Source organism: Corapipo altera, unplaced genomic scaffold (assembly GCF_003945725.1).
Source record: "Corapipo altera isolate COAL_440 unplaced genomic scaffold, ASM394572v1 58, whole genome shotgun sequence".
NCBI lineage: Eukaryota > Metazoa > Chordata > Aves > Passeriformes > Pipridae > Corapipo > Corapipo altera.
The window spans coordinates 1,539,069-1,553,659 of record NW_020884898.1 but is presented as its reverse complement, the minus strand read 5'-3'; the positions used below and the strand labels follow the sequence as shown (position 1 = coordinate 1,553,659).

The following is a 14,591-nucleotide window of genomic DNA, read 5'->3' as shown; positions in this document are numbered from 1 at the left end:
CCATACAAAAGCAACTATAAAAATTAGGATAAAAGCTGCAAAGCCCATAAGGAACGATACTGAAAGTAATTTCTGACTCATACATGCCACATTTCATTGCATTTCACCCAGTTAATGCCTACAGCAAGTACCCATTTGCTTTCTAATATAAGTTCTGTAGTTCCACCAATATTTGCAAAGTCTTTATGCAATGGCAAAATCAGCACATTAGACACTAAGTACCTTCACTTAAAAAAATGCATATTTCATTTGTAACCTTTTCCTTCCAGTTTTGGCTTGTAGCCAGTGAATCTCCTTTGCCTCTTCACCTGCTCTATTCAAAAAACCTTTATCATAAAAAAATCATCCTTGTAAGGACCATGTAGCTACAGCTACCACTTAACCTTCTCTTAGATAAATGAAAAAAGACTCATTTTCTTCAATCTCACTATCTGAAAAATGTTCCTGGATTTTAATTTGCACATTATTTTTAGGTGAATAAAGTAATAAGAAAGATACTTGCTTTATTTATGATGCTTCCAGTACCAGTAACTGTCCACTGTACTGCTGGTTTGGGGAAACCTTCCACATGGCAGATAATTGTTTTAGACATTTTATTTGTGTTGGTTTTCTTCGTCATTTTGATTTGAGGTTTTCCTACAAGAACAATATTACAGTTAATCCTTTTGTTCAAAAAGAACAATTAATCATCATAACTATCTGCTCACTTGCCTTCCACAATAAGTTTAAGTGTCTGTCTTTTCCTTAATCCTTCGACCTCCTGTAGAGTAGTTTCACAGACGTAGTTTCCAGCATCTTGATACTGAAGACTTGAAAATGATGGACTTGTTTGCATTCTGGTATTGTCCTGATAAAGTAAGGAGTTAGAAGTGACAGAGATTAACTCACGATACATTAATCCCTAAATTAAAAATATGATTACTTTCAACAGAAGTTTTCACATGCTTTGGCAAATTGGAGCCTTACTCTTAAGGTGTTTCCCCATTAAAAATTACATTTCAATATACAGCATGAAAAGTGGAAACTACTGGAGATTTATGCGAGTCACCTCCCTTCTTCTTGAACAACTTTGCTTTCAAAAGAAGGGCATAGTTATTAGCTCTGAGCTTTCCTAGTAGATTAGCCAAAACCACTACTGGTACAAACTGTTTGAAACGCAAGCAACTCCACTCTGGGCCAGGCTTCTGAGATCAACATATGCTCATAAACAACCATCAGACATCATTATTTCAAGTTTCCAGCACTGCAGATTTGGTACCAGCCACTCAACACCCAGTGCTAACATCTGATCTCTCAGCCTGCTTTGTCCTTTTATTATGTTTACTGGAAACAAGATCAAGCTTGACTCTGAGAAAACAATGCACCAAAATTCTTCCAAATGGGGTTGCTTTCTTTCTTAGAGGAACCTGATTCTCAAAGGGCCTTCTGAAGTCTATTTCAAAAAAGTTATGTTTGTGTTACAGTATGCATTACTTCTCTGCATTTGAAAACTGAACTGATAATTACAGTAAATGATTTTCAGTCATCACTGTGAGTGAGTAGCTCTCATTTTAGCCATATGCATAAGACCCATTTAACAATATTCTTTAAAAAGCCCAATGAACAACTTCCTTCCTTCCTTCCTTCCAAAACACTGAAGTAGCAGCAATAATATGAAGAGGTGAATACTCAGATGAAGCATGAAGTAGATGAATTACTGACCTTTATCCAAAACACAGTTGCATTTCTACTCGAAGAAATTGTGCATGACACAGGCAGGGCCTCTCCAATCTGTTTTGTGACTTCTCCACTAGGAGTAAGCTGCAAATCCAAATCTGGGATAGAAAGAACATTTGTCAAAAGTTAATCTCGGAAAGCCTGGCCCATTTCAAAGGCTTACCAAGAAAAGAAAATGTGACTAATTGCACTCATTAAATTCAAGATTTCACTTCTTCAATAAAATCTAAGTCAATTTTACAAGTAAGGGAGATGAGAGAATTATTCTAAAATAGGCATTGCAGAACATTCATATTTCTGCTGTAATTATAGGCTAAAAGGAAAAGCAAAACCTCACTAATCACTAGACAAATGGATACATTTTTTTCACCTTGTATTGCTGAAAGAATGACAAAGTAGGCACAAGAAGTTGAAGAAGTACTTCACACAGCAGTATGTGCATCTTGAAAGGGGAAGCACAGACTCCTGTGAGGGTAGCTTGGTATGGGCCAGGTAGAAATACATCTTCAGGGGAGAACTCGTGCAGGTGGGGACAGGTTAACCTAAATAGTAAGTGTCAAGAAAAAGACAGGAGGACAAGGGGTAATTTCCTTTAATCTGATAAAACGATGATTTTTACCCTCAGAATCTGGAGGGGATGACAATGGTCAAACAGAGGGTGCATGAGACATGATACTGACTGAAGTGAGAAGTCTGAATTATAGGTTTGGGGGGCTGCACATGAGGCCCCTTGATATATTTGTTCTCATTTGTAACTTAAAATGCTATTTTTGTGTAACTGAAAAGAGTCCAAGCTCTGCCTGACACGTTTAAGCTCCAGGGAAATTGCAGTCATGGATAGCTGTGTTTGACATAAGGCATGGTGAGAGCCAGTAACAGACATGTCACGAAACACTGCTCTAGATTTTTCTTAGTATAAGGTGTTAGTGGGCTGGCAATGTTGGTGGGGTTTTTTAGTTAGCTGGTTGGTTGGTTTTTGTTGTTTTTGTGGTTTTGTTTTGTTTTTTTTTTTTTTTTTGAAAGAAAATCCCAAACTGAAAAAAAAAAGCAGGGTTTGCCAAGCTAAATCTGTTTTGCTTCCCCTCTCACAGTGCCTTGCTTGAAAGCCAAGTTGCCTGGTCAAATGACTAACACAGATGAGTGCACATACACACACACATACATGTGCAGTCTCAGATGCACACGACTTCATCACAAATAGAGAATTTGCTGAAAAAGGATTGCAAAGCATCCTTTTGGTTTTTAAGCAGAGTTGAAAAAAAGCTGCAGACAAAAATCACAGTTGCTACAGGAAAGTGAGTTTTCCTTAACAAAACACTGAACTTCACTACTGGCTTCATTCAGTGGTTGCCCTGGGAACACCACTGTAATTAAAGGTAGAACTTCAGGGAACAACAAGGGTTCATCCTGTACTACTAGTCCATATTATTATCTTTGTTACCAGCCTAATGTCTAGTCCAAGGGGTCACAAGAACTGTACTTTCATCTGCAAATGAATCAAAGATCTTGATGAAGAGATAAAATGGCATCTTGTTTCTTGTATTCCTACAGGGATTTCTCCTTCTGCCTCCTGGAAGTAGTAAATGCAACCAAACTATGTTACTGTGGCTTCCAGAAAACAAAAACAGAAATAAAGACAAGACTCATCCAGTGAGATAGTGTATAGATTTCGATGGTGTACGGGATGTGTTTCTTCTTGCTGTTACTCTTAAGCACATCTACCAAGGCAGAGGGGTGGTTGAAGAAAAAAGCTAAGATTTTTTTTTCCTCCCTCAAGGTGAATTTCCTTCAACATCTACTTAAACCCTTTGTTCTCTGAAGCAGGACAGCACCTCAAACCCAAGATCACCAAAGACCATACAGGAGGCATTCCTCTCACATACACCATAAGAAACAGAAACTCATGAAATTTTTTCCCTTCATCTCAGGCAAGACTGACACTGAGCCCAGAGCAATCCTTCAGCCCAGTACTCCTCCAGGGTAGTATGCATGTGCAGCCCCAGCCTCTTTTTGCGGTATAACTGAGAGTACAATCCCTCTCACACAGTGGTCTTGGTTGCTACAGAAGTTCAGGAAAATTTACAGTGTATGAGACAAACTCCATAGCTCAGAGTAGTATTTGCAAGGTGATTTATGAGGCAAGTACAGAATTAAGCTACTGTTTAACATAGGATCCCCTCTAGGAACTCTACATGAGCAATTTGATTTGGATTAATATTCTGCCAGTTTATCTGTAGGGCTCACAAAGAAATGGGATGTAGATACTTTTACCTCTCTACTTTTATGCTCTATTAGTAAGTAATCTCTCCTTGGTACAGAAGTATGAGGAGAAAATATTTCTTGCATACATTAGACTGTCAAAATTAAATTTTTGTTTTCACTGAAAGAAAAACTTTTCTGCAAGAATTTTCTGTACATTTCCTGTTTGGCTTTAAAATGTTATTCAGAAACAAGCTTCTCATCAGGCAGCATTTTCAATATATGCTCACTCTTAATGTGGTCTCACTTGAAGTCTTGCATTGATTTCAGTGCTGTCTTTGCATACCAAGTAGTGCAGGGAAGAGACATATAGTGCATTCTGCACACGTTACCACATCATGTGAGAGAGATATGGAATTAATGTGGGGAAGACTGGAGCATATGTTTCAGTTTTGAAACTCTGTGGCACATACAGGACAGACTCCCAGCATTTAACAGAGACTTCTGATGGAATACTGTGCTACAGCTGGGAAAACTATGCACAATACTTTCCTGTTGTCTGAACTCCATAAATATATTAGCAGAAAACCAGAAACTTCTCCTAGTATACTGAGAATAGATTTTTCCATGTAAAATTCAAAAGGTATTTTCAATGACTTTACTGAAAGAAGAGACAAGACAAGACAAGGCTATAAAAATATCTATAGAGAAACATAAATGCTAAATTTCTAAACCCTTTAATTTACTGGAAGGTTTGCAAAACTATTTCCCCAGAAAACACATTTTAGCAGAAAGAAAAGCATCACAAAGAAGAAGTTCCACAGATCTATTTACTCCATACTGAGTTCTACATGCAGAAACAATTAGAGAATCATAGAATAGTTTAGGCTGGAAGGGACCTAAAAGATCATCTACATCCAGTACCCCTGCCATGGGCAGGGACACATCAACACTAGACCAAGTTTTTCAAATCCCCATAGCAATAGGTAATGAAAAGGGACCGTGGGCTGAAAGACTTGCTTCTTTATAACTGAGGGAAGGTCCTCTACTGTTAGTTGCTTTCCTTGCCTCACACAGGGTGTGCTTCTCTATCCATTTAAGTGGTTGCAAATGCCTTTTGCCCTGGCCTGTTACTTCCTGGCCTCTGCCAGTTTTACTTATCTGATCCTGGATGAACTCATTCAAGGATCAGAGCCGGTAGGAAAATTACAACACAGTGTAAAAAAAACCAAACTCACAACATAAATCCCGTTCTGTTGCTCCCTCTCTTGAGGGACACATCATGCCAACTGCAAGTACTCAGTTCTGCTGGACTTTACATTGGGACCTGGCTGAGCAAATCCTGCTCTGAGGGACAAGAGCTTGAGTTGTCCAATTTGTCCTTTATATTCTGTGGGTAAGGTAAGAGAATCTTTCGCCTCCCTCCGTAATTTTCTTTATAAATAAAGTATTTCCCTAAACATTACAGGTAACTCAGATGCTTTACTGTAAATTTTCAGCTTTCCGTGAGTCTTATAATTTATATTCACCTTGGAAAAAAAAGAGTTCAGTATTCAGCCAGAATATTTTCCTACAAAAATACTTGAGGGCTATGACAGGACAATGTTTTTTCATACCAGCAAGAAGCTTTCTCTACCTAGACAATGAAAGGAACCAGTGTAATTATAATGCTCAATAAAATCTGTTTGTGAAAAAACACTACATTGAAAATATAACAAATTACTATAAATAGTTTCCCAGATTAAAACCAAAATTATTATACTGCCGCCTTCTTCTTGTGTTCGTGGTTTAGGGCTTCTTAAAAAGAAAATAAAAAAGCTAAAATGCTGAGATTGGATGTGAAGAAATGGAAAGCCCTGACTCCTAATCAAGGCTTTTTCAGGTGTAACAGCATAGACAGAAATATTCATCTATATGTGGAAAGGTAAGCAATAAAGCAAAAGAGGGAGAAAAAGTAGGATTTGATAGTAAGTATTATTTGAAGGAGGAAAAAATGTGCTGCAGAAATGCTTTAGACCAGCATAAGGCAAGACACCAAAATACCTTAAAGACGGGGCATTGTCTGGATATTCAGGAATTACAGAACTATTCCAGGCCACTGTGCCTCAGTTAAACAACGGCTTTATTGCAGGTAGCGGTATTTTGGAAAAACAGAACATAACAAAATGAATCCTAAGTGAAGAGAAGCAATAGGGTGCTACAGTGTACCTATGAGTTCCGAGTAGCTGCACTAGCTGCCAACACTGGAAAGACTTGTGCCAAGAAAATACATGCTTCTCTGGCATACTAAAGCTCTTCCAACATGCAGAGAAAATAGAGAAAGGAAAACTGGTTTGTTATAAATCACTTGGAGCTGAGGAAGCCATTCTTTAGAATAACTATTTATCAAAGTATAAGTAGACACTTGGAGTAAAATAAAAGGGTCAGTCATACCAGAGCAAAAGACCAGCAATCTACTTTTGATATTGGGCAGTTAGGAGGCAGTAGCACAGGGTTCTTTTCAGATCTTACACAACCAACTCTTGGCAAAAAGAGGGGGGGAGGAATAGGATGACAGTGGATGATCTTATTAAAGGCAAAATACACATTAAATGGAATAGTGTAATTATTCATGTACAGATATATTACTCTTGGGCACATGCTGGTCCTCTGCAAGGCTAGAGGTTGGGCTCAATGATCCTTGTAGGTCCCTTGCAACTCAGCATATTCTGTGATTCTGTGATATTATGCATGTATTGTAACTCTTCCAAGAAAAAAAAAATTCAAAACCAAGTATACAAACACGAAATTTCTTTTTATGTAAAGTATAACTACTGCAGAAGCCTTTAAACTTCATTACCTATCAGATCTCTCTGAACCTGTCAACTACTAAAGGTATTTGTGCTACTGTGAAGACTACAAACCATCAATGTTTTTAGGGAAAACCTACTACCACCCACCTGAGTCTCATTTCACAGCCTGTGATAGCAGAGCAGAGTTTGAAAGAGTTCCTGCTCTTGTTTTCTCACATAAAGAAATTAAAAGTAACCATTGCTTCGGTGGTTCAACCAGTTCAATGGCTGCTTTTGAAGTGTTGCTGATAGTGTGAGTAAATAGTATCCAGCTAAAGAAAATTTACTGAGCTCTGTAGCTGTCATGATTCTGGGAAAAGTAAAAGAAGCAATTTTTCCTATGTGAACAAAATTACTTCCTAAGTCTCTTTTCTACACTCCTTACATGTTACCCTCATTGAGGTAAATATGAACTTGGCTATGAAGAACGACTTTCAGTGATATCACTGTGGATCAGCTTGTGTGTTTGTGTGCATTCTAAGGCACAGCTGGAGGAGAATAATCTGCCACGTATATGTTCACATGAGGGATATATAAAATACCAAAATTCTCACTGTATGTGACAGTGCAATAATATCATATACTATACAAAAGTCACATAAAGTGAATCTGTATCTAAGCAAATGAATACAGAAAGTTAGGATTTTCAAGCAGAAATACATTACAATAAAGAAAAATGACCAGACACTACTTCAAACCAACTGTTTCACTCAGTTCTCCTGTAAGCAACTGAACTAATCTACCTAACTAAGCAAAGAGGGCATTCTGGAAGGTCCAAGGTCAGTTTGTATCCTAGACAGGAGTGCAAAATGCAATGACTTACAGTGCACGGTAATGGTGGTTGAATCCATCATGCTTTTGTCAGTCAGAGAGCATTTGTATTCTCCTGTTGCATTCCGCCTGACATCTGTCATTACGTAAGTATCTGAGCTTCTTATACCTTCTGTTTCTCCCTGCAGATGGAAAACAAAACATTTATTGTATATGGGCCTGCTAAAACCATTAATTTTTGTTGAGGATTTTTTATTACAAAAATGATGAAATACCCCAAAATACACACAGACAAAGCATCACTGAAGTGGAACTACCTATTAAATAGAGTAAGGTTTACTTCCTACATGACAACATAGCTAAAAAAACACCTACAAGCTTACTCTTTTAACTGAATGACTAAATCATTTGTAGAAAGACACAGTCTACGAATAAAAGTGTTGCAGAAATCAAAGCAGCAAAACATTTTGTGTTTTTAAATCTGATTCTGATATGACAAATTCAGATGAGGAAAGATCATTAAGTGAACTGTACTGCATTACACACCTTGAATGGCACAAGCAAACCTTGCTTTATCCACATCATGATACAGAACTTGTTAGGATATACACTACTTTCTATGCAGTTATCTACAGACAGTTGTGTTTTGAATTAGCCAGTAAGTGTTGCTTTCTGGCTGTCCAGTTCCCCAGTTTCCCCGATTACAATGGACAGAAAGATCAGCTTTAAAACAAGCACAGACTGATACCCTAATTCCTATCTCTGAATCCAGAAAGAGATTTATAATACCCATAAGTCTTGCAAAGAAATCACCAACTCCAGCTCTCCTTGAGAAAAAGGACTAGTATCGGGTACCAGGGAGAAGATAAGGCAAACTTGGGTGTTTAGCTCACTGACTGTGATAGTGGAGGAGAGATACCATACACTTTTTTCCTGGTATTTAGTGAGTTCTTAGGATGACTAAATGGCCATTCTGAGATAAGAGGATTTCAGCTCCCAGTTTCCCTTGCTGCTCTTCAGCAACTCAGACATGCCAGGAGTCCAGAGTAGATGACAATTATGCTCAAATGGTGACATGTTGATTTTGAAACACCTGAAAACATGCCACTTCTTTTGGCTTCTCTCAAGATCAGCTCTGCTCACTACTGCAGTAGGAACAAATAAGGGATATAATATAGGAGCAAGAAGCAGGACATGGGAAGCAGGGCCAGAAGTCTTGGAATATAAAGCCACATCTGTCTGTGGATTTCACCAATACTAAGAAGACTAATAGTAACAAAGCTTTTATTTTTCTCAGTCTGTGTCTTACACATTTGACAGATTTGTTCTCCTGTGCGGTCACACACATTAGTTTTTGTGGTTTTATGCCACCAAACAATTCATTAACTGAAGAAAAGAAATTGCACAAAGATTCATCTATGAAAGTCCAAAAAATAGCTAAGTTAATTTCCTGTACTTTCACTTTGTTATGACAACAGATGAGATGGTTTTCTTCAAGATGCTAAACTGCTGTCATCAAAGCTGTTTATTAAAGTATATAATGATGGGAAATGAAGCCTTGTAATTTTTAGTAGGTCTAACTTCTGAAAAATTCAGGTGGGCTGTGGGGAAGGAGCAACTTTTTTTCAAAAATATTTTGCCAACTGAGGTGAGGAGTTCTCAGGGCCTGATATAATGGCCAATGTCTGTCGTCAGTGTTTGTCGCATTGAATTCCTTCCTTCATTTGTTATAAAATCACGTATACACTGACATGTAGCAATGTCTGTAGGAAGGGATGATACAGAATATTTCACTAGGCACTGACAGCAAGGCAGGACTTACTGGAATGTAAAACAGGAACTCCTGTGGAGGAGGGTTGCCATTTCCTGAGCATTTCAGAGTGATGTTATCGCCTTCTTTAATGGTCCTACTTTGTGACAGCACTTGAATAGTCACCTTCTCTGTTGGATCTGTGAAAATAATGTACACATTTAATAGCTTCTGCATAATCCACCCAGCAAAACGATGCATATGATATTCATGGCCGAAGAGAATGCAATTTTATCATCCTGCAGGAGAAGATATTCGCATGTGTAGATCTTTTTATAAAAGAACTTGAAGTTAATCTTTCTATATTTTTGCCGATTAAGTGTAAAGAAGTCATATGACATAAAATTCATTTTTCTTCACCAAAATACCTGTAACTGAAACAGCAATGATTACAACCATGTCATCTGCTTAAAAGCAAAAGAAGCCCTGATTAGTATGAACCACTTCATGGTGTGATTTCATTATGAGGGATTAACTTGTCCTCTGTGAAGTTCCCTGTTTGGAGGACTGCAGCAATCAGAAAAACAACTGAAGCTCTCAATGCCTTGTAATAGTACTAGATAATAGCCTTCTGGCATTAAAAAGAAAGAAATATTAACTAGGCGACTATGTGCAGACTATTCTATATGCTGATCACTACAGGCTTTCAGAAAGATGAATTTGGTGAACATAATAGGACCCTTAACATAGTCAACAGAATAGTAAATGTAACGTACTTCTGTCATGTTCAGTGAAGTTGAACTATAACTTACATTTTACTTTTGTAATTTTTTTTGAGGCAAAGATAGAGTATTTTTAACAGATGCTATTCTTTCTAAGTAGAGGCCTAAATATAATTTTTCTAAAACAAAGTAAAGTGAACAAAATTAAAGAAAACAATATGGGCAGATGACTCTCGCTGTGTTAATTTTGAAGCATAAATAAAATTCCATCAAAGATGCCAGTCTTGCATTAAGATACAGTACAGTGCACCTTATCAGACACTAAAAAAATCTACACAGCAGAGAAACCCTCGCCTGACAGGTGATTTTGTGTGTTTAGTGAAGCGTGTGCTCTACAGCCCTTCCAACCCTTAAGGCATTTATCATGTCTGTCTTCTGCTATGGGATTTCTCAATAACAGGAGCTGCATTTGATTGTGGCCTTTTGGACTGAGAGCCCTAACAGAGCACAGCATCTCACCCCTCCTCACAGAAGGAGGGGTAGTTTGTTCCAACAAGCTACATCCTCCCTCCTTCAGATGCAATAGCCTCGGCTCCCTTCCACAGCCAAACGACCTTCCACCTCAGTACCTTCAGAGTTGAAGCACAACTTTGCCTGCTTAGAAAACGGAATTCCAGCATTGCTGCTGGTATGGAATAGAACAGATGCAATGAAATAGCTGGCCAGGAATGACATGCACACCTCTTGGTGGCTGCTGGGCCAAAAAACTCAGTTTCAGGGGCTGTTATAAAACTTGTTCCTCCTTCTGTCAAGTTTATGCTAAGGTGACCAAACGTGAAAAGTTATCATAAAGGATGTCTAGATATGTCCTGGAATTGCTTAGGTTTTGTCTCAAGACTAAAAAGGGAGGACTTACAAAGAGTAAGACATTAGAATTTAAATTTTGAACAGGTTTTCCCACAGAGATGAACAGCATAGGATTAAAATTGGATACAGTTAAACAAGAGTAACATTCTTGCAAACCACCTGTAGGAGGATCTTACACTTCTTATCTACTGCAACCAACCAGGAGCAAATTTTTAATTTAGTTCTCTAAACTGGAAAAAAAAATCCACAGAAGTAAATACCAAAAGACTAATTAAACTGTTCTCTAAGGTGAAGAGGTGACTCTTCTGAGGAAGATGCAACCTAATGACAGGAAGAGAAGGTGTCCAGTACAATGCTGTGTGCTGCTTGGCAGAGTAATGTGCTCTCCTGCTTTCACTAATATACAGGAGCAGCCTGGTTATCTTGCCTCTCAGTGGCAAATATCACCGATTGGCCCATTTTACCTGTTGCTTCTGCAAACCCAAGATTCTGCTTTCTACAACAGCAAAATTCTAGGAGCCAGCACCAAAAGGTAGTTATTTAGCAAATGGATGCTGCTATCCCAGACCTGCCGCAGCCACTGTGCAACTTCAAGGAAAATACCAACGCTGGAAGCTCTAATCTGTTATGGAAAGCAGTTTATCCGTAACAAGACAGACACTATAACAACAGGGCATAACTGGAAAGTCTGTCTGACAAACACTATCTTTTTACATGGATTAATGCAAAGCACAACCCAACATAACTGGAGCCTAGATAATTAGATATCTGAGATACTATCTAACTCCTCAGCTTCAAGAATTCTCTTGTAGTACTCATGCTACTTTTTTAGCTTCCTTGCTGCAGCAGCAAACCAGAGCTGGTAACTGCTGCTGGCAGAGCTAAATTACCCTATCCAAGTAGCATCCAACTCAGCAGGTGCTAATTCACTCTTCTTCTCATATTAAGTTACAGAGGCTGGCTGCTTTCAGGATGTCAACTAGCTATTAAACATTTGAGTACTAAAGTCTGCACTAACCGAAACCTAAAGATAAAATAAAAACCCAAACCAAATAGTAAAACATTTCTTAGATCTTGACTGAATAGGTATATATTTAAAAACATCTTGTGTAGCCATAGTTAAGCATGCTCTCCCCATTTATTTAGGATAAATGACTAAGTTGCAAGGAACAAACAGAAGGTCTTTATAATTTGCTCTACTTGCTTTAGAGATGCAGAACATGATAGCTTTGCAGTTAATCTAAAAAAAAAAAAGGCTGAAAGACTTCCATTTCTTAAGAGTTGGAGTCTGCTAGTTTTTTTCATCTGAATTATATTTGACTCATTAAAAAAAAATCACATTCACTGAGAAAGAAACTAATTAGGATCACTGAACTAAATTAAAAATAAAAAAAAAATCAGACACATCATTATCATCAACTAACAGTAGTCACACAACTCATCTGTTGAAGTTTGGACATCTATTAACAAAGAATTTCATGAATTTATTTGAAGATGCATTTAAGTAGAGTAAGGAAATGAAGTTACAGAAGATGAAAATACTCAGAAAATTGGGTAACCCCATACTCTGAAGCCAAAGTTCATATTTGATGCCTCTTCACTACTGAAGGGTGTGCCAGCCTCCCACTACTCGCTAATTAGCAGCACACTGGAGGAAATAATTAAATTGTGTGTTACCAGAGCAGGATTAGAAGAGCTAGTCTAGTAAACATTAAATCTTTAATACAGAGGGCATGTTATACATGGCCTGTGACTTTCCTGCAGGCATGTAGCCTTTTTCCCTTCATATCAGGCAGTTCTTACTGGTAACTGCAGGTAGCACATGCAGCCCAGAAATCTGCAAGAGCCTCACCACCCTCAAACAGGTGAAGAAGTACCCTAGTGCATGAAAGTGGTGGGGAAATGAGGAAAGGTTTACTCTACTTTTACTTTACAGCAAAAACAGAAAAATAAGAAATGCCTCTAGTTTTAAAGTGATGGAATAGGCATCTGCAGGCTTGATACATCTATGGTATTTCCATGGGTAACAATTGCTGTCCCAGAGGTTTTCTTCTCCGTTAGTTCTGTTGGTTGCCGTTCTGGAGAAACAGCTAATGAAAACCAAAGACCAGCTGCTCCAAGGTTTGGCTGTATTTGACCAAGGTCAAAACTGATGCCCTACTCTGTGGCTCAAGAGACTTTACCTGTAAAAGAGAAGCAATCTATCCTCTAGTTAGAACATACCATGCCACTTCCAGCCTTTGGCTTTTGTTTTCAAGGCAATGGAGCACATATGCTATGTGGAGAATCCAGTGCCTTACTTATTTTCTTTGTATTCAACTGGATTACAGGGTTGTCCTATAATGTATAGTAAGACCCTATTAGATGCTGGACTGTATACTTAGACCCTGTCATTCCGAAAACAGGGACTTTTCTTTTGCAAGATGAGGTATGAGCTGAAGTGTACAGAGGGGTAACACTTGACTGGACATACTGCATATCTCCTGTTCCTCTATATCCTTCTCTGATCTGTTGACTTCTATGCTCCTTCAGAAGTGTCATTTTAAAACACTTTGAAAAGCTTCTTCCCCTTGACTCTAAGTGCTGCCACCCCTTCTGACCTTTCCTTGCCAATGGTCTGGTTTGTTTATTTAAAAGAGAATTACCATGTCCACATACGTCAGTAGCACAGTAAGACAGTTGGTCTAGAACTCAGTCCCGTTAGAAGCAATTATTTACACAAATTCTCTACATAGAAGTATACCAATATTCAAATTATACATTTTAAATATAAAAATCAGCATCTTATAGCTGTAAAGAAGCACTCTGTGCAAGGTAGACAGCCAGCATTAACTGGTGCTAACTCTGCAAAGATGAAAACCATTTGAATTTACTAAAAACTTTATTATGTATTTACTGCATATTTCAGGGGTCGCAGAGAGTCACTGTAATCAACCAGTATAACTTCTCTTAAAGTCCTCAAAAGCCCATTTCACTGTAACTGTTTATGGTTAGTACTTTCCTCTTGTCAATGAAATGTTGATATTCAGTATTTCACTGTTAGGAAAAAAGAAATCTCAGGTAAATCTGAAGATAATAATTACACAATGTACTCAGACCTTCTTGATGCAAATCAACTTTGAAGAAACCATTTCAATAGCCAAGCAGTAATTGTCTCTGCAATTTTGTAAACCTCTTCTGATTGCTTTCCCCCACCCCGAGGTAGATTTTGTACAGCAGAAGATGCTTTTTAGTAACTTACAGTGAACATCAAAGACAATTGGTTCAGACTGTATTGTTTTCTGGCCAGATGGTCCATAATAAGTCACAATGCAAGAAAACTTGGCATCTGCATCTTCCTTTGTTGGCATGTACTGAAGAGATGATGTCATGGTGAACAGTCCAGTTGATTTGTCCACAATCTTCTGCAAATTTATAACCACAACTGAAAAAGAAATAATGATTCGGTGTCACAGAGACAGAATTTGCAACCTTTTTCCTGTATTTTGTTTCCTGCTCTGTATTTGTGATCAGGCTAAAAACATGCAAGCAACATGGCACATTACCCAAGAGACTGTACAATGTTTTCCTCTAGTACTGCTAGTTATACCAGTTATACCAGGAACATTTTATCAACAACATATTCGTTACATGCTAAACATTTTAAATCAAATCCAAACAAAAAACTAATTGCCAACTGTTTTTTCTTTTTAAATACAAATCTCAGCTTAATTTGTAAGACTGAAAGAAGGCATC

General features: G+C 38.0%; 1 protein-coding gene across 2 annotated transcripts in view; it reads right to left on the bottom strand.

Moving 5' to 3' along the window:
* The window catches only part of ALCAM (activated leukocyte cell adhesion molecule), a 117,776-nt gene that overhangs the window by 13,225 nt on the left and 89,960 nt on the right, over positions 1-14,591 (bottom strand). For both annotated transcript variants that reach the window (XM_027648714.1, XM_027648715.1), the window contains exons 6-11: positions 14,098-14,280; positions 9,340-9,467; positions 7,570-7,699; positions 1,702-1,814; positions 712-847; positions 503-636 (exon numbers count right to left, since the gene is read on the bottom strand). In XM_027648714.1, the coding sequence (XP_027504515.1) occupies positions 503-636; positions 712-847; positions 1,702-1,814; positions 7,570-7,699; positions 9,340-9,467; positions 14,098-14,280 (824 nt within the window). The remainder of the gene's footprint in view (positions 1-502; positions 637-711; positions 848-1,701; positions 1,815-7,569; positions 7,700-9,339; positions 9,468-14,097; positions 14,281-14,591) is intronic.